This window comes from Tasmannia lanceolata, unplaced genomic scaffold, assembly GCF_043159265.1.
Source record: "Tasmannia lanceolata isolate RefF3 unplaced genomic scaffold, GAP_Taslan_0.1 ptg000002l, whole genome shotgun sequence".
Lineage (NCBI taxonomy): Eukaryota > Viridiplantae > Streptophyta > Magnoliopsida > Canellales > Winteraceae > Tasmannia > Tasmannia lanceolata.
Genome location: NW_027518679.1, coordinates 52441458 through 52461020, shown reverse-complemented (window position 1 = coordinate 52461020; position 19563 = coordinate 52441458). Strand labels below are relative to the sequence as shown.

The 19563-nt window shown below is 37.6% G+C and overlaps 1 protein-coding gene and 1 non-coding gene across 4 annotated transcripts; one reads left to right on the top strand and one right to left on the bottom strand.

Moving 5' to 3' along the window:
* Window positions 1-9288: 9288 nt before the first annotated feature.
* LOC143878200 (kihadalactone A synthase LFS-like) lies at window positions 9289-17644 on the top strand. Of its 3 annotated transcripts, none has more exons than XM_077380502.1 (11): window positions 9289-9444; window positions 11025-11220; window positions 13490-13570; window positions 13724-13784; window positions 14518-14639; window positions 15992-16092; window positions 16187-16245; window positions 16711-16767; window positions 16942-16987; window positions 17186-17265; window positions 17445-17644. In XM_077380502.1, the coding sequence occupies exons 1-11, from the start codon at window positions 9367-9369 to the stop codon at window positions 17503-17505; spliced, it is 942 nt and encodes a 313-aa protein (XP_077236617.1). In that variant the 5' UTR covers window positions 9289-9366; the 3' UTR covers window positions 17506-17644. The 3 variants fall into 3 exon arrangements, with proteins under 3 accessions (XP_077236617.1, XP_077236633.1, XP_077236623.1); XM_077380518.1 differs by having other exon boundaries at window positions 13490-13609; window positions 13697-13784; XM_077380508.1 differs by lacking the exon at window positions 16711-16767.
* A 1089-nt stretch (window positions 17645-18733) lies between these two features.
* TRNAG-CCC (transfer RNA glycine (anticodon CCC)) lies at window positions 18734-18804 on the bottom strand. Its single transcript has one exon. It is a non-coding gene; the product is annotated as a tRNA-Gly (tRNA).
* Between the last annotated feature and the right edge of the window lie 759 nt (window positions 18805-19563).

Below are 19563 nucleotides of genomic sequence, written 5' to 3'. Positions count from 1 at the left end.
CATTGCACAGATGTATGGTTATTATGGTCGTTATTTGTTGATCTTGTGGGCCACATGATGAATCAGGACGATCTAGAATCTACGCCCAAATGGCTCAAATTTGGGTTGAATTTTTGAGTGTGTACTAATCTTATTTTCCATGGAATTTCTCCAAAATTAAAAAATTTACCCTATTTTCAATGAAAATTACAAGCCTAGCGGATTACTTTCTCTCCTTCGCGTTACAGAGAGAAAGTGGAGAGAGAAAGACACATAAATAGGGTGTGTACCAAAAATCAGATCATCCTCACCCTCTGACCCATCCAAAAGTTAAGGAAAAAATGGGCTCCACTTTTGGGATGTGTTAGGCTGATCCTATAGATCTGAATTTTTTTATCACCCCAAAAATGTGGGCCCACCCTGTTATATATAAATCAGCAGGTGGGGTCCATTAAGTTTTAGATGGGTCAGTCTATCTATCGACGGATGGGAGGGAGGAATAGTGAGACTTTCGCACCATGGTCATCATGTACACGTTTTATTTAAGGTCTGAAATTCGGAATTGGAGAAAGAAAGTTGTAGAGAAGAAATGGGAGAAACCCTAAACCTTCCTTCAATCGACATATCTTCTCCAGATCGCATCTCCACTGCCAAATCGATCCGTGAGGTATTGCTCTACAAATCGAGTCTATCTTACCCTTACTTTTTCTTTGTTTTTTATCACAATCTGACGGTATGAAATTGAATCATGTGAGGAGATAGGGTTGATTATGAATGTGTTTTTTTCCTTCATCGTTAAATTATTTTCTTCTCTTACATCATAATTCTTGGATTTAAATGGTTTCTTTCAATATAATCTCCATTTTGAATTTCAAGGCATCTGAAGTCGCCTTCAGATCATAACCTGGTTTCAGAAAATATTCGGCACACTGACAGTGCAGTTGATGGATAGCTGAATAGTTCATTTACAGGCTCTTATGCTTCAGCAACCTCAGAAACCCCCTAACCCCTTTGATGTCCATTTCTGCACTTTGTGGATACCACTAGCAAGTAGGTGGTTTCGTAGATGTCTTTAGTTTACTGTCTCCAGAGGGTTTCTTGTCAGCCATGTCCGGTTTGGGCCGGTACAGTGCAGAAATACTAATTATTCTCTCCAGATTGCGTGTCAACTGCCAAATCCATTCTCATGTGATGCTCTTAAAATCTATCTTCCAATCATTGTTGCATTATTTTAATAACGTAGTTATTGAAAGCTTCTTATTCGGGTTGGATTTTTCGCTTTCATGGAAGCTCGCCTTGGAAGCTAAATACTTCCTGCTTCCCAAATTTAGGGGAAACACACTTCCCAAATACTTCCTCTTAATTAGGAGCATGCTTCCGATTTGTGTGATTATTTCTTTTCCTCAAAGAGTTTTCTCTTTTTGATAATGCCAAAGGAGTGTGTTTAAAACTTTAAGACCTTAAGTTTCAAAAAAAACTTATATGGATTCTTTTTCCAAAAGAAAAAATAAAAAGAAAAAAAGAGAGCCACGTCCTTACCCACATCTGCATTTTTAAACACACACACACACACACACACAGAGAGAGAGGCGTTTTCTTGCTGTTAGCGCATCCGTTTTCTTGCTGGTTTCAGTGGTTCATTTTTAGCAGGAGAGAGAGAGAGAGAGAGAGAGAGAGAGAGAGAGAGAGAGAGATCTATCCTGTAATTACATTAGGCTGATGTCTCTCAAACCATAGGTTCTGGTTTTCGTATGATTCTAGCACATTATGGTTATCTGGATCTCATGGCAATCGATGTTTTCCCTGGAAGCCTGTTTCTTCTTGGCATGTTGATGTTGCAAATAGCTTCATTCCACCGTAATTGTGTCTTTCAATTTCATCTATTTTCTTCATTTTATTACGAATTCATCACATTGCATAGGAAACTATATCATAAACTTTTAGGTATTGAGAAACTAATTTATTCTTATGATTCACTCAGTTGGAGAGATTTTATTTATCGCAAATGCTCTTACGTCCTTTTTTTTGCATCATTAAGTAACATGCGAAGCTTCCTTTTATGAAAGTTTAGGGGTTTTAAATGCTCAACTTTACGCTTTTATTTATTTTAAGTTTGTTGTATCGTGAATAACTTTGATTATGGAAATGGATGTTCTGGAAGCTTTTTTTGTTCTGTAGTGTGATCCTTTTTACTGGAATTAACTGTTCAGAGCATCATCCTTATAGCTCTTGTTATTTTGCTACAAAAATTCGAGCATGCTTGGACTATGGTTTCTTCTTCCTTGTAAATCACGGGATTGAGGAAGAGATATTTAAGCGAGTGTTTGATGAGAGTAGAAATTTCTTGTCACTGCCTCTGCAAGAGAAGATGAAAGTCGCACGTAATAAGGAACACAGAGGTTACACGCCCTTGTACGCTGAAACCCTTGATCCTTCTATACAATCCAAATGTCCCTTTTCTTAATTCTATAACAGTCTGTCTTTCAATTATAGTTCTCTTATCTGCAATTATTTATTAATGTATTACATAAGAACATTTTGTAAGGTTTTTCTTATTTGAAATTTCTATAGATTCATTTTTTAAACAAGGGAATGTGGATATCGACGAGCCAACCGTATCACCTGTTTGGAGAACTGAAATGCTCGAACTAGCAGCTCTCTCTTGGGTCACCCTTTTGTCATCTTTTGCTCTGTATCCCTGGCTTATAGTCCTCCCATTTGGTTTTCTTTGTCTGTATTTGACTGTACATCCATATAGACCCTTTAGCATTAACTCCTAATGCCTTTCATGATAATGAAAGATTTCCTGAAATAAGTATGTTTTCTTTCTGTTTTCGATGAGAACTGCGAAAATTCAGGTAGGCATGTTAGTAGGATTTCTATTTGAAGATTCCAAACACTTTGTGAATTCATTCTTCTTCTTCTTCTCAGCAGCTTTTCTGTACCTTAAACTGTATATTGCATTGGTCGTTTTGGCTTTGCTCCCAAAATTTGTCAAGTTAAGGGATTGGTAACTGGGAACCAAAAAAGTTCAAAAGTTGATTTAGTTGTGGGCCGTTTTATTTTGTAAACTAAATGGATGATGTTTCCATCTTCTGAATTTCCTGTTGTTCCAAGACGTTCTGTTATGTGCATAATAATTATGGTGTGGATGTTAGTTGTGGGAATGTGTTTTAGAGTTATGGGTGTTAGTTATGGTGTATGTGTTAAGTAGTGGGTGTTAGTTATTTGTGATGTGTCTTGTTAGTGGGTAAGTGTGCTTGTGATGTGGCACTCTCTCTTGCTTGTATTTATGTAGTAGTAATCTAATGAAAGGAAAAAAAGGAGAGAAGATAATTTACAGCAAAGGAGACTTTGTTTAGGAGAGTCCTGGCTCCTCTCGAATCGAGCCGTTAGGAGGTCCGGTTGCCTCGAATCAACCATTCCCCCCTCTATTTCTCTTTTATTTTGTTTATTTCTGTTACGGCCGATCAGGCACGTAACAATTGGTATCAAAGCGGTAGATCCTACGCCATGGCTGTGCCGTTAGAGCTTTTGGAATCCCTACGCGATGATTTCCGGCAAATCAAAGTGAAGTTTTTTAAAATGATGGAGGAGTATTGGCGAATCACGGAAGGCTTGGAAAAAATCGGCGTAAAGAAGGAGCAAAGTTATATCTTGAGAAAGTTGATGCTCACATAGAGAAAATCGTGAAAATCAATGGTGATGAGGATGAAAAATTTTATTCCTTTCCAACTTCGAGAGCAACAAATTTTAAAAGCAGGTTCGAAAGATCACGGTTGTTACTTTTGAAGAATACGTAGGTCTAAAGTTGATTGTGTTTCTCAATCGAAGTGTGCCCAACAAGATTGGGACCCCAGCGGAATACAATATTTTCTACCGTAATTCGACCTTGAGGACAAGGTCGATTCTAAGGGGGAAAGAATGTTATGTGCATAATAATTATGGTGTGGATGTTAGTTGTGGGAATGTGTTTTTAGAGTTATGGGTGTTAGTTATGGTGTATGTGTTAAGTAGTGGGTGTTAGTTATTTGTGATGTGTCTTGTTAGTGGGTAAGTGTGCTTGTGATGTGGCACTCTCTCTTGCTTGTATTTATGTAGTAGTAATCTAATGAAAGGAAAAAAGGAGAGAAGATAATTTACAGTGAAGGAGACTTTGTTTAGGAGAGTCATGGCTCCTCTCGAATCGAGCCGTTAGGAGGTCCGGTTGCCTTGAATCAACCATTCCCCCCATCTATTTCTCTTTTATTTTGTTTATTTCCGTTACGGCCGATCAGGCACGTAACAATTGGTATCAAAGCGGTAGATCCTACGCCATGGCTGTGCCGTTAGAGCTTTTGGAATCCCTACGCGATGATTTCCGGCAAATCAAAGTGAAGTTTTTTAAAATGATGGAGGAGTACTGGCGAATCACGGAAGGCTTGGAAAAAATCGGCGTAAAGAAGGAGCAAAGTTATATCTTAAGAAAGTTGATGCTCACATAGAGAAAATCGTGAAAATCAATGGTGATGAGGATGAACATTTTTATTCCTTTCCAACTTCGAGAGCAACAAATTTTAAAAGCGGGGTTCGAAAGATCACGGTCGTTACTTTTGAAGAATACGGAGGTCTAAAGTTGATTGTGTTTCTCAATCGAAGTGTGCCCAATAAGATTTGGGACTTCGGCGGAATACAATATTTTCTACCGTAATTCGACCTTGAGGACAAGGTCGATTCTAAGGGGGAAGGAATGTTATGTGCATAGTAATTATGGTGTGGATGTTAGTTGTGGGAATGTGTTTTTAGAGTTATGGGTGTTAGTTATGGTGTATGTGTTAAGTAGTGGGTGTTAGTTATTTGTGATGTGTCTTGTTAGTGGGTAAGTGTGCTTGTGATGTGGAACTCTCTCTTGCTTGTATTTATGTAGTAGTAATCTAATGAAAGGAAAAAAAAGAGAGAAGATAATTTACAGCAAATGAGACTTTGTTTACGAGAGTCCTGGCTCCTCTCGAATCGAGCCGTTAGGAGGTCCGGTTGCCTCGAATCAACCGTTCCCCCCCTCTATTTCTCTTTTATTTTGTTTATTTCCGTTACGGCCGATTAGGCACGTAACACTTTCACCTTAGTCAGTCCCTGAGTTGTCTCAGTTTTACAGTTTCCACTTGAGCCCAAAAACAATTGGGAAGAAATCTGGGATTTGATCATCACCTGTTTTAATCGAAATGCAGAGAATGTGATGGAGAGTTTCTACATTGGACTTGTGGTCCTCCTTTACTTTTGGTGCCATAATTTGAGGGTTGTTAACTGAGGGCGGCCCAGTGCATGAGGCTCCCGCCATTGCGGTGTCTGGGGAGGATTGTTAACTGAGGACGGATAAAAATTTCCTAAAGTTGCATTACCTTTTAGACATTTCATTTTTAAACTACTAGGATGCTGTTACCATCTTCTGTATTTCCTTTTGTTACAACACTTTGAACCTAATAGAAATACGAAAGAGAGCAGGGATTTGATCATTATCTGTTTTAACTTTTAATCTAAGTGCAGGAGATTTGAAGGAGAGTTTCTACATTGGACCTGTGGAAGATGCCACACAACATAATAATTTGAATCAGTGGCATCATATCATTTCATCTTCTTCAAGATCCGGAGGCCCATCTCAGGGAGCCATAGAAGAAAGAGAGGGTGATGAAAGATGGAGGAAACGGGCTTCGTGTATTGGTGGTGGGCCCTTAGCTCGGCCCAATTGGTTCTGGGCCTGGCTTCTTATCGAAGAGGCTGTTCAAATTCTTCGCTCATGCCTTTCAAAGCCTTCACCGTTGCCTCTCTCTTCGTCGGCGCCGGAGCCACCTCCGTCGCCGGAATCCTCCACTCCTCCGGCGTTCATAAGGTAAAAACCCCTCCCTCATTTCAGATTCCGGCGACCTACTCGTGGCCGTTGCTAAATTACGCTTCGGGTGCGAACAGGTCTTAGCCTACGCATCTCCTTGAAAAGACTAAAATGCCCTCGTCCTTACTTACCTCATTGTAACACGGCGAGGCTAGCTATAATAAATTGTCTTTGGTCGATCTGAGCCATCCATCTAAGGGTTTCGATTTGATAGTTCTGAACGGTTCCGATGTTCTGATCTTATAGGTGTCTTCAAGTGGGCCACAATCCATGTTAAATTAAGTAATATAAATGGGCGATGATATTTTCACCCCTGTGCGTACTCATTCGCCCCACTCTTTTGGGAATTTGACGTCAAAAAAGTGTTAAAGTTGCCTACTGTTCACGTTATAAGGGGGGGGGGGGGGGGGGGGGGGGGGGGGGCGAATGCGCACGGCAGAAGGGGTGAAAATATCATCTAAAACCTCTTATTTCTTTGCTGTGGGACCGGGTATTATATGATTGGTCTAATGAGTTTTTTCCTTTCTGATTTTTTTTTTTTTTTTACTTTCTTTTGGAAATTGGAATTTTCAGGTGGATGACTTGAAGGAAGTGGGAGCTGGAATAAGGAAAAGGCTTGGAATTCCGCCAAGGAAAACAACATAATAATTTTTGGGAAGTGATATTTACGCCCCTTTTGATCACTATGGACACCCAGCGTCAGTGTATCAACGGCAAAAAGGGGGCTAATGTACTTCATGTCAGAAAAATCCAGTGGCTCTGATTGCAAAGTACACTCGCAAATGGGTGTCCCTGGTGATAAAAGGAGTGGGGTTTTTTTTTTTTATCTGTGGAATTTCATTCTTATTGTAATGCTTTATGGCTTTTGAAAAATGATTTATGGAAATGGGGTGGCCCACTTTTACACATTGCACAGATGTATGGTTATTATGGTCATTATTTGTTGATCTTGTGGGCCACACGATGAATCAGGACGATCTAGAATCTACGCCCAAATGGCTCAAATTTGGGTTGAATTATTAAGTGTATACTAACCTTATTTTCCATGTAATTTCTCCAAAATTTAAAAATTTACCCTATTTTCAATGAAAATTACAAGCCTAGCAGATTACTTTCTCTCCTCCGAGTTATAGAGAGAAAGTGGAGAGAGAAAGACACATTGGGAGTCGATTTATCACTTCCCAGATTATATTGGATAGTGAGTGACTCAGAGACGTGAGCACAAAATTCGATATAGTGTCCTAGATATGAATGTAGGGCACCAATAGGAAAATACCTTTCATATTTTTGTTCCATTATGTCTATTTATAATGCGTGTAATCGTAACATTAATAATGATAACTAAGGGACCCTCATAAATATATCTTAAACGGACCCTCATATAGGGCAGTGCTTAGAGAGAGCAGAGAGATATGGGGTCGATTTAAGATATTAGGGGTCGGTTTATCACTGCCCTAACTAAAACCACAGACACCATATTATTTTTTTACCTCTCTTTCACCCAGGATCTTAAGTCCTAATTATGTATGGACAGTCCGATTCAAAATGGATCGTGACCCAAACTAAAAATGTAGATTCAAAAAGCACTCTGAAAAGGATTTGAATGGATCCTCTATGGACAGTGTGTTTCATAATGGATCGTGATCCAATATAAAAAACATAGGATTCGAAAAGCATCCTAAAAATCAAAGGTAGGATGCAAGGGAGATTCTTCACTTATATTTTTTCTAGAACTATTTTTCTTAACATATAAGAAGAGGAACAAAAATAACGCTACAAGAATGTAAAAGGAGATTCTCCAAAACAACCTTAAAATTCATAAGAAGTTTAAAATAAAGTATTTCTTGCAGGAATATGAGGTGACTTAAGCAATTTAACAAAATAATCTAGTAATCAAACATAAAAGTGTTCCTACACTCGAGCGCAGATAGCTTATCTACGCTTGAGTGCAAAAAAAAATCATGTGAGCCCATATTTTGGAGTGATCCAAAGCATTCATCCATAAATAGGGTGTGTACAAAAAAATCAGATCATCCTAACCCATCCAAAAGTGAAGGAAAAAATGGGCTCCACTTTTGGATGTGTTAGGCTGATCCTATGGATCTGAATTTTTTCATCACCCCAAAAATGTGGGCCCACCCTGTTATATACAAATCAGCAGGTGGGGTCCATTAAATTTTAGATGGGTCAGTCTAGGGGTGTAAACGGATTGAATTCGGAGCGGATATGGCTATATCCGAATTCGATTACAGTATACACTATCCGAATTCGGATTCGACGGATATTTAATATCTATTACCGAATTCGTATCCGTCGGATATTGTTCGAATTCGGATATTAGGCATATTTTGGAGTGATCCAAAGCATTCATCCATAAATAGGGTGTGTACAAAAAAATCAGATCATCCTAACCCATCCAAAAGTGAAGGAAAAAATGGGCTCCACTTTTGGATGTGTTAGGCTGATCCTATGGATCTGAATTTTTTCATCACCCCAAAAATGTGGGCCCACCCTGTTATATACAAATCAGCAGGTGGGGTCCATTAAATTTTAGATGGGTCAGTCTAGGGGTGTAAACGGATTGAATTCGGAGCGGATATGGCTATATCCGAATTCGATTACAGTATACACTATCCGAATTCGGATTCGACGGATATTTAATATCTATTACCGAATTCGTATCCGTCGGATATTGTTCGAATTCGGATATTATCCGTATCTGTTTATCCGGTAAATTCGAACATTTTATTGCAGTACTTTATCTTTTTTCTCCTACTTACTCGAATGAATTTTCCAAACCCTAAAACTAGACCTCTACATTCTCTTCACAAAATTAACTCTCAAACCCTGAAATATATGAGAACCTCTTCTTCCTTTTAAAACAAAGGCAGAGAGAGAGAGAGGGAGGCGATGGGGATGGGGATGGATGATAGTGTTGGTAGTGGTCTTTGGGTTTTTCCTTCTTTTTTTTTTTATATGATGGAATGGGTTTGGGCTATTTTTGTTTTTATTTTATTTTTTCTAAAAAGAATATTCACTTTTCTTATAGAAACAAAAGATAGTGTGTCATTACTAAAAATAAATATTAATGATATTATTAATAATAAATAAAATGGATTTACTTCTCGGATTTGGATGTTAAACGGATCGGATATACCATTTACCAGATTCGCATCCGCTAAGAGCCGGATATCTCATAAACGGATTCAGATAATATCCGCTTGAAACGGATTCGGATATACCATTTACCAGATTCGTATCCGCTAAGAGCCGGATATCTCATAAACGGATTCAGATAATATCCGCTTGAAACGGATTCGGATAATATTCGCTTTAAAACGGATTCAGATGCGGACGATAATCGAATTTCCGAATATCCATTTACACCCTATGTCTGTCTATCTATGGACCAATGGGAGGGAGGGGAGGGAGGAACAGTGAGACTTTCGCACCATGGTCATGTACACGTTTTATTTAAAGTCTGAAATTCGGAATTGGAGAAAGAAAGTTGTAGAGGAGAAATGGGAGAAACCCTAAACCTTCCTTCAATCGACATATCTTCTCCAGATCGCATCTCCACTGCCAAATCGATCCGTGAGGTATTGCTCTACAAATCCAGTCTATCTTACCCATACTTTTCTTTGTTTTTATCACAATTTGACGGTATGAAATTGAATCATGTGAGGAGATTTGGTTGATTATGAATGTGTTTTTTTCCTTCATCGTTAAATTATTTTCTTCTCTTACATAATTTGTTTGCGTAGTTAACAAATTCTTGGATTTAAATGGTTTGTTTCAATATAATCTCCATTTTGAATTTCAAGGCATCTGAAGACGCCTTCAGATCATAACCTGGTTTCAGAAAATATTCGGCACACTGACAGTGCACTTGATGGATAGCTGAATAGTTCATTTACAGGCTCTTATGCTTCAGCAACCTCAGAAACCCCCTAACTCCTTTGAAGTCCATTTCTGCACTTTGTGGATCAGCGTTCAAGTACCACTAGCAAGTAGGTGGTTTCGTAGTCTTGTCACAGATGTCTTTAGTTTACTGTCTCCAGAGGGTTTCTTGTCAGCCATGTCCGGTTTGGGCCGGTACAGTGCAGAAATACTAATTATTCTCTCCAGATTGCGTGTCAACTGCCAAATCCATTCTCATGTGGTGCTCTTAAAATCTATCTTCCAATCATTGTTGCATTATTTTAATAACGTAGTTATTGAAAGCTTCTTATTCGGGTTGGATTTTCGCTTTCATGGAAGCTCGCCTTGGAAGCTAAATACTTCCTGCTTCCCAAATTTAGGGGAAACACACTTCCCAAATACTTCCTCTTAATTAGGAGCATACTTCCGATTTGTGTGATTATTTTTTTCCTCAAAGAGTTTTCTCTATTTGATAATGCCAAAGGAGTGTGTTTAAAACTTTAAGACCTTAAGTTTCAAAAAAAACTTATATGGATTCTTTTTCCAAAAGAAAAAATAAAAAGAAAAAAAGAGAGCCACGTCCTTACCCACATCTGCATTTTGAAACACACACACACACACACACACATAGAGAGAGAGAGAGAGAGAGAGAGAGAGAGAGAGAGAGAGAGAGAGAGAGAGAGAGATAGAGACAGAGATCTATCCTGTAATTACATTAGGCTGATGTCTTTCAAACCATAGGTTCTGGTTTTCGTATGATTCTAGCACATTACGGTTATCTGGATCTCATGGCGATCGATGTTATCCCTGTAAGCCTGTTTCTTCTTGGCATGTTGATGTTGCAAATAGCTTCATTCCACCGTAATTGTGTCTTTCAATTTCATCTATTTTCTTCATTTTATTACGAATTCATCACATTGCATAGGAAACTATATCATAAACTTTTAGGTATTGAGAAACTAATTTATTCTTATGATTCACTCAGTTGGAGAGATTTTATTTATCGCAAATGCTCTTACGTCCTTTTTTTGCATCATTAAGTAACATGCGAAGCTTCCTTTTTATGAAAGTTTAGGGGTTTTAAATGCTCAACTTTACGCTTTTATTTATTTTAAGTTTGTTGTATCGTGAATAACTTTGATTATGGAAATGGATGTTCTGGAAGCTTTTTTTGCTCTGTAGAGTGATCCTTTTTACTGGAATTAACTGTTCAGAGGATCATCCTTATAGCTCTTGTTATTTTGCTAAAAAAATTCAGGCATGCTTGGACTATGGTTTCTTCTTCCTTGTAAATCACGGGATTGAGGAAGAGATATTTAAGCGAGTGTTTGATGAGAGCAGAAATTTCTTCTCACTGCCTCTGCAAGAGAAGATGAAAGTCGCACGTAATAAGGAACACAGAGGTTACACGCCCTTGTACGCTGAGACCCTTGATCCTTCTACACAACCCAAAGGTCCCTTTTCTTAATTCTATAACAGTCTGTGTTTGAATTATAGTTCTCTTATCTGCAATTATTTATTAATGTATTACATAAGAACATTTTGTAAGGTTTTTCTTATTTGAAATTTCTATAGATTCATTTTTTAAACAAGGGAATGTGGATATCGACGAGCCAACCGTATCACCTGTTTGGAGAACTGAAATGCTCGAACTAGCAGCTCTCTCTTGGGTCACCCTTTTGTCATCTTTTTGCTCTGTATCCCTGGCTTATAGTCCTCTCATTTGGTTTTCTTTGTCTGTATTTGACTGTACCTCCATATAGACCCTTTAGCATTAACTCCTAATGCCTTTCATGATAATGAAAGATTTCCTGAAATAAGTATGTTTTCTTTCTGTTTTCGATGAGAACTGCAAAAATTCAGGTAGGCATTTTAGTAGCATTTCTATTTGAAGATTCCAAACACTTTGTGAATTCATTCTTCTTCTTCTTCTCAGCAGCTTCTCTGTACCTTAAACTGTATATTGCATTGGTCGTTTTGGCTTTGCTCCCAAAATTTGCTAAGTTAAGGGATTGGTAACTGGGAACCAAAAAAGTTCAAAAGTTGATTTAGTTGTGGGCCGTTTTATTTTGTAAACTAAATGGATGATGTTTCCATTTTCTGAATTTCCTTTTGTTCCAAGACGTTCTGTTATGTGCATAATAATTATGGTGTGGATGTTAGTTGTGGGAATGTGTTTTTAGAGTTACGGGTGTTAGTTATGGTGTATGTGTTAAGTAGTGGGTGTTAGTTATTTGTGATGTGTCTTGTTAGTGGGTAAGTGTGCTTGTGATGTGGCACTCTCTCTTGCTTGTATTTATGTAGTAGTAATCTAATGAAAGGAAAAAAGGAGAGAAGATAATTTACAGCAAAGGAGACTTTGTTTAGGAGAGTCATGGCTCCTCTCGAATCGAGCCATTAGGAGGTCCGGTTGCCTCGAATCAACCATTCCCCCCATCTATTTCTCTTTTATTTTGTTTATTTCCGTTACGGCCGATCAGGCACGTAACAATTGGTATCAAAGCGGTAGAACCTACGCCATGGCTGTGCCGTTAGAGCTTTTGGAATCCCTACGCGATGATTTCCGGCAAATCAAAGTGAAGTTTTTTAAAATGATGGAGGAGTACTGGCGAATCACGGAAGGCTTGGAAAAAATCGGCGTAAAGAAGGAGCAAAGTTATATCTTGAGAAAGTTGATGCTCACATAGAGAAAATCGTGAAAATCAATGGTGATGAGGATGAAAAATTTTATTCCTTTCCAACTTCGAGAGCAACAAATTTTAAAAGCAGGTTCGAAAGATCACGGTTGTTACTTTTGAAGAATACGTAGGTCTAAAGTTGATTGTGTTTCTCAATCGAAGTGTGCCCAACAAGATTGGGACCCCAGCGGAATACAATATTTTCTACCGTAATTCGACCTTGAGGACAAGGTCGATTCTAAGGGGGAAAGAATGTTATGTGCATAATAATTATGGTGTGGATGTTAGTTGTGGGAATGTGTTTTTAGAGTTATGGGTGTTAGTTATGGTGTATGTGTTAAGTAGTGGGTGTTAGTTATTTGTGATGTGTCTTGTTAGTGGGTAAGTGTGCTTGTGATGTGGCACTCTCTCTTGCTTGTATTTATGTAGTAGTAATCTAATGAAAGGAAAAAAGGAGAGAAGATAATTTACAGCGAAGGAGACTTTGTTTAGGAGAGTCATGGCTCCTCTCGAATCAAGTCGTTAGGAGGTCCGGTTGCCTCGAATCAACCATTCCCCCCCTCTATTTCTCTTTTATTTTGTTTATTTCCGTTACGGCCGATTAGGCACGTAACACTTTCACCTTAGTCAGTCCCTGAGTTGTCTCAGTTTTACAGTTTCCACTTGAGCCCAAAAACAATTGGGAAGAAATCTGGGATTTGATCATCACCTGTTTTAATCGAAATGCAGAGAATGTGATGGAGAGTTTCTACATTGGACTTGTGGTCCTCCTTTACTTTTGGTGCCATAATTTGAGGGTTGTTAACTGAGGGCGGACCAGTGCATGAGGCTCCCGCCATTGCGGTGTCTAGGGAGGATTGTTAACTGAGGACGGATAAAAATTTCCTAAAGTTGCATTACCTTTTAGACATTTCATTTTTAAACTACAGGGATGCTGTTACCATCTTCTGTATTTTCTTTTGTTACAACACTTTGAACCTAATAGAAATACAAAAGAGAGCAGGGATTTGATCATTATCTGTTTTAACTTTTAATCTAAGAGCAGGAGATTTCAAGGAAAGTTTCTACATTGGACCTGTGGAAGATGCCACACAACATAATAATTTGAATCAGTGGCCTTTGGAAGGTATCGTTTGCTCTTGTCAAAATCATCTTTATTGTAACTGTTGATTTGTGTTTACTTGTTAGAATGCTTCATTAATTTGAAAGTACCTGATTTCGATATAGATTTAAATGAATTCATTTTATTGAGCAAGAATTTCAATGCTGCATTGGCTAGGAAATTCTAGAAATGTTGCGTCATGGAGAGCCACAATGGAATCATATTATTTAAGAGTCTTGTAAGTTCTAGTATTCCCTGATATTTATTTCATTTCTGCTCTGGCATTCATGGGCATTGTCAATAATTCTAGCACACTCCTAGGAAGTCTTTTTTTACTTGGAGAATTGTATCCTTAATTTTTTTGCTGCATCAGTTCCTTCCTTGTAGGAGAGGACACCTTTCGGCCTCAATGTGGTTAGAACATCTCGTATTGGGTGACATTTTCGGATGACATTTGCTCCTAATTTGAGGAAAGGAAACCATTTTGAAGATTAGAAATTTTTTTTCTGGGAATGTTGTTAGCTTGTGAAGGAGCGAGGCTAACACGTATGTAACATTTTCAGATGTTGCATCTAAAATTCCATCCCCAACTAGTGTCCATACTAAGTAACCCCATCCTTAGTCAACGAATCTGCAACCTCATCAGCATCCCTAAATACATGTCTAAAAGAAATAACCCTACCCCTACAAATAACAATTACCCCATTTTGAATACACCCAAACCTCCAAGGTTCCTATTCTTTTTAGTCCCCCATTTGATAGTCCTGCTGAAAATAATCAAAACCCACTTGCAGTGAAAGCGCATTAAGATTGGTTTTTCATGCAATGAAAATTTTTTGCTCAAGAAATTAATTATTTTCTTTACCACATTAGATTTCTAGAGAAGAGAACAGTGGATATATTTTTATTAATCGCAACCCAAGAAAAATGCAGATTATGATAATATCGAATGCTGGAATTTTCTTTAACAGGGCTGTGGGGAAAGAAATACTCTCTTTGATTGCGTTGGCTTTGAACTTGGAAGAAGGCTTCTTCGAGAAAGTGGGGGCCCTTCATAAACCTATGGCATTTGTCCGCCTTTTACATTATCCAGGTTTGATAGCACATTTATACAATAAGTTGAAGTTGGTCCCATTCTAAAGAATTGGTAATCTCCATGGTAATTGTTGGCCATCACATTCCAGCTACTCTGTTATATTTTCCATTAACTTCTGTAACTGCAGATATATATGGCAGTTGATTTATATGTTCCTTAATGATCTATTACATGCTCAGTTAATTGCTAATTGTGTTCTCATTATAGCTTGTATAAATACATCTGTACCAGTTAATTTTATATATATATATATATATAGAGAGAGAGAGAGAGAGAGAGAGGAAAATGATTGTGAGCTTGAAGCTCATATAGCTTATATGAGCTTGAGGGCCCAAACACATGGGTCCCACATTTTTTGTGGTGATCCAAACCATTCATTTGCAAGGCCCCATCATAGATAGGGTGTGTACCAAAAATCAGCTCCATTGGATCATCTTAACCCCTCCAAAAGCGGAGGGCAAAAATGGGCAGATTTGTGGCAAACGGTGTTTGTCTATTTTGCCCTCCACTTTTGGATGGGTTAGGATGATCCTATGGAGCTGATTTTTTGTACACACTCTATCTATGTAAGGGCCTTTCAAATGAATACTTCGGATCATCCTAACAATGTGGGCCCACATGTGTTTGGACCCTCAAGCTCATATATGCTATATGAGCTTCAAGCTCACAATCATTTTCCTCATATATATATATATATATATATATATATATATATATATATATATATATATATTTTTTTATTTTTTTTTTTTTTAATTTATTTTAAGTTGACAGCCTTATGTATAAGAGATGCAATGCCTAACCATCTTTTTCTTTTTGAAGCACTTCCAATGAATTTGTATATGACATGATCAACTGAATTTCTGAGCCAAAACTTGGTAACTAGATTGAAGTTATTCACAACAGTATAACAGTTTTCATTCTTCCATTGTTCGTTGTTGGAGGTTCCGGTAGGCTTTTTGGTGAGTGATATTTGAGGGCTTATGGTTGTTTAGTAGGAACTCAAAAGAATTTCTTATGTTAGTGGTGTGGCCATCAAAGAATTCAGCTTCCATGATAAACCCAATCACAGAGTTTATGGACTCCGCAAGGGGCATAAGTGTTTCTTCTTGTCATATTGTGAGGAAGGCAAATGAGTTTTGGACTCACCTTGCTAAAGGAATGTCTTGACCATCTATAACCATAGGGAAAACATTGCTACTGAAATAACAGTTTTTCTTGAATTTAACGAAACTGTTATCTTATTAAAATAAAAATAATATACTTGTTATTAAGAGATTGACACATTTCCTGAGTCTGAGAAAATGTGAATCTATTTATGACAGGCTTGTCTTGAATTTCACTTGCAGGTGAACTTGATGTTTCAGATATTGGATCTTATGGTTCATCTGCTCATTCGGATTATGGAATGGTCACACTTCTGGCCACTGACGGAGTCCGTGGACTTCAGGCATGTTTGATATGGATAAATGACCTAAACAATTAAAAGTGATTATTTAGCCCCACAGGAGCAATACAACTGTTTCTGTTTTGGTCATTTACAGATTTGCAGGGAAAAGGAAAACCAACCACAAGTCTGGGAGGATGTGCCTCATGTCAATGGGTAAGCCCTTTTGTGGGTTCCAATAATGTTTAAAGCCTGAGAATCCTAATGAAATTTTCCAAAATAAAACAACAGCAACCTTTTTTTAAGCTCATATAATTGAATGGTTTCGGCTTTCACATTGGGTAAATGTTGTCAATAGGTTAAACGTGTGTGCAAAATTTAAAATCATTTTCTTTGATTTTCTTCTGGTATGTACAATGCACAACCCAGTTTCTTTTTACACAAAATATTTTGGTTGTTTATGGTAAAAATTGTCTGACTGCATCCTGATATTTCTGTCCATTTGGCTATACAAAGAATCAGAATTTCAGCAAATTCTATGTGGATTTTCAAGTAGTGACCTTTACTGTACTACCACTTAGTTTTTCATGAGATAAAAATAGTAGGCTTGCATACTTCGAGCCTAGGACTTGTTTTCTTCATGGCACTGAACTTCTTTTGTTGAACTATGCATTTCTATAGGGCTTTCATTGTGAACATTGGTGATATGTTGGAGAGGTGGACTAATTGCTTGTTTCGGTAATGTCTTCTTAGTTTGGACTTAGTTAGCATATCAATGCGTGTGTTAGAAAACTTGGTAACATAATGAAGACAATTTTGTCAAATATTGTAGGTTTGCTTGATTCTTTATTGTCCCTCTAACATTGCATGGTCCTCCAGCATTTCCTTTGACTCGTATTCCTTCTTTCACAGGTCCACACTGCACAGAGTCATGGCAATCGGACAAGAACGCTATTCTGTATAATAATTTCTTTCCACTCTTTTAAATTCTCCTGCCCAATCTACATCAGAAAAAATCTTTTAATTTTTCCACTTACATAAAAAAACTTGGGTGTATAAGGAAAATAAAGTAAATAAAAAGATAAAATAGCTCACTGGATGTCTTAAACATTGGCGGCACACTCTTCCTGACTGTGAGTTGAATTGAAATTTGCAGGTGGCCTTTTTCTTAGATCCAAATTCAGAATGCATGGTTGAATGCTTGGAAAGTTGCTGTACTGAGACATCTCCTGCAAGGTATATCTATTGAATTCTTCTCTTTTCTATGCTGCTTTGAAAGAACTCATTTAAATGATGGTACCATGCAATCTCATTTCTTACAGAGGGCATAACTTAAATTACTATAAGGATTTTTTTTGGGGACTGGTGAAAATTACTATAAGGATAAAACAATAAATTCCAAACCGTGCCCACAGGTTTCCTCCTATTCGCAGTGGCGACTACCTGCAAGAGCGGCTGAGGATTACATACTCTTAGAAGGATAACAACACGAAAGAGATTGTAAGATATTGTTACTTATATATAAAGAACAGGTCTTTGTTTAGACTTATAATCCATGCTGTCTGCTTTATTACAAGGAAACACTTCAAGCACTTCACCAACCAAAATCTAAAAACTTGGGAAATTTTATTGAAACTAAATCTAAGAAAGCAAAAGAAGAGTTGCCTGCCAAAGTGCTCCTATTCTACCTGTCTTTGTGTCTTGCATCTCCATGAAACTACTGAGCTGCATCTGGAAGTTGGTCTAGAAAGGCAAGATGAACATGCCCTGTCAAAATTTTCTAGGAATGAGTTGTCTTTGGAAATTGTGTTCAAGCTCCTATACATTTATAATTTGGTTTATTTTCTTCTTCTTTTCTCCAATGTCATTTATTTGATTGTCAAGCCACACTCACCCAAAACCAAATTTACAAAGTTCGGATTTGGGAATAATTGGGAAGGGAAATGCTAGTCAAATCTGGAAAATGCTTGGGAAGAAGCGAGAAAATTTTGGATAAAACCATGCTTGGGAAGAATTGATAAATTTTTTCGCGGCTCACATGGCATCTCTGTAGTCAAAAAAATTATTGTAGGGGAAAGGAAGATTTCCAATATTTTCTTTTCTTTGGGTTGCAAGAAAAAACATTTCCACCGGAAAATGTTTTATGGTTTTTTTTTTTTTTTTCTTTCCATGATTATTTTTGAGAGAAGAAATATGGGATCGAGATGGTCAATACAAGCACATATAGGTAGAGAGTATTAAGAAATTAAAAAGAAAAGGTAACAGAGTAGAAAAATCAAGGGAGAAGATTGTCATAAAGCTTTAATTCCTCCTTGGATAACCCAATTTTGGCAAGCCTAGTGTCACGTGGCCATTTCGTCCAGCGATGTTCGCATGGCCTCAATCCCAAACCAAAGGTCCGTGGCACTAGCATCACACTGGCTGACCTCTTGACATGATTAAACAAAAGGTCCAAGGCCCCCATCTAGTCACGAATCTCATTAAAAACATGTGCAAACCTCCTAGGCAAGCAAGAGAACCTCGAAGCCACCTAATAACGTTTAGAGAGAGAGTCTCCACCACTATTTAGAGGGTAATGATATGATTATAGTTAATTTCGATGAATAAGATAAGGTCCCTCTAAGCGTTTTAAAAAAAAAGGATAAGGTAGGGTTGTTTCCAATTATCTTTTGTGGGAAAAAAAAAAGGAAGGAAAAAAGCTGGGTGCGCATCCAGGGAATCGAACCCTGGTCAGTACCGTGGGAGGGTACTATGATACCACTACACCAGATGCGCTTTATTAGCCAGCTTTAAGACAATATTAAAACTGATGAATAGTCGAATGAGCGTTACAGTAACGGCAGTGTCAAACTCCGGTGGAAAAATCACCAGTTAAGATAGCTTATCCCAAAAATAAGCGTGATTCCTATCTAAAGGTAGAGAAGCACGTATCCTTTTGTTTTTTAAAGATAAAGTGTCTTTTAGGAGAGGAATGATAGATGCAAGTGCCCTTGAATATATATTCATATCATTGAGTGCAACCGAATTCAGTTTCTTAACTGATTTTAAAAATGACGTGGATCTATTTAAAGGCCCTTGTCCGGCCCTTGCATAAAGGAGCCCTTGCATCTATCATTCCTCCTTTTAGGAATATAGAACTACTCTGAAACATTGTTTTAATGGAGACTGACACCGAAATTGACCAAAACCGAAACGGTCATTTATTTCGGTTTTTCCGGTCGAAATTTCGGTTTTTCCGAAATTTGACCAAAAAAAAACTGCTTTTTTATATTAATTTAATATTTTACCGAAATTACCCAAATTTCGGTAATTTCGACTGAAATTTAATATTAAATAAAATAATCATTTTGGGTTATGTATCAGATTTCGACCGAAATTTCGAAATTCCTTAGTCCGAAACCGGTACCGAAACCGAAATTTTAAACCTTGCTCTGAAACAGGCAATACTAAAATACAAGTAATCCAAGATAAAGTCTGATCCATGAAAATCTGTCATGCAGTTTTAATCAAATCACCCTTAAGGCACGTTTGGCT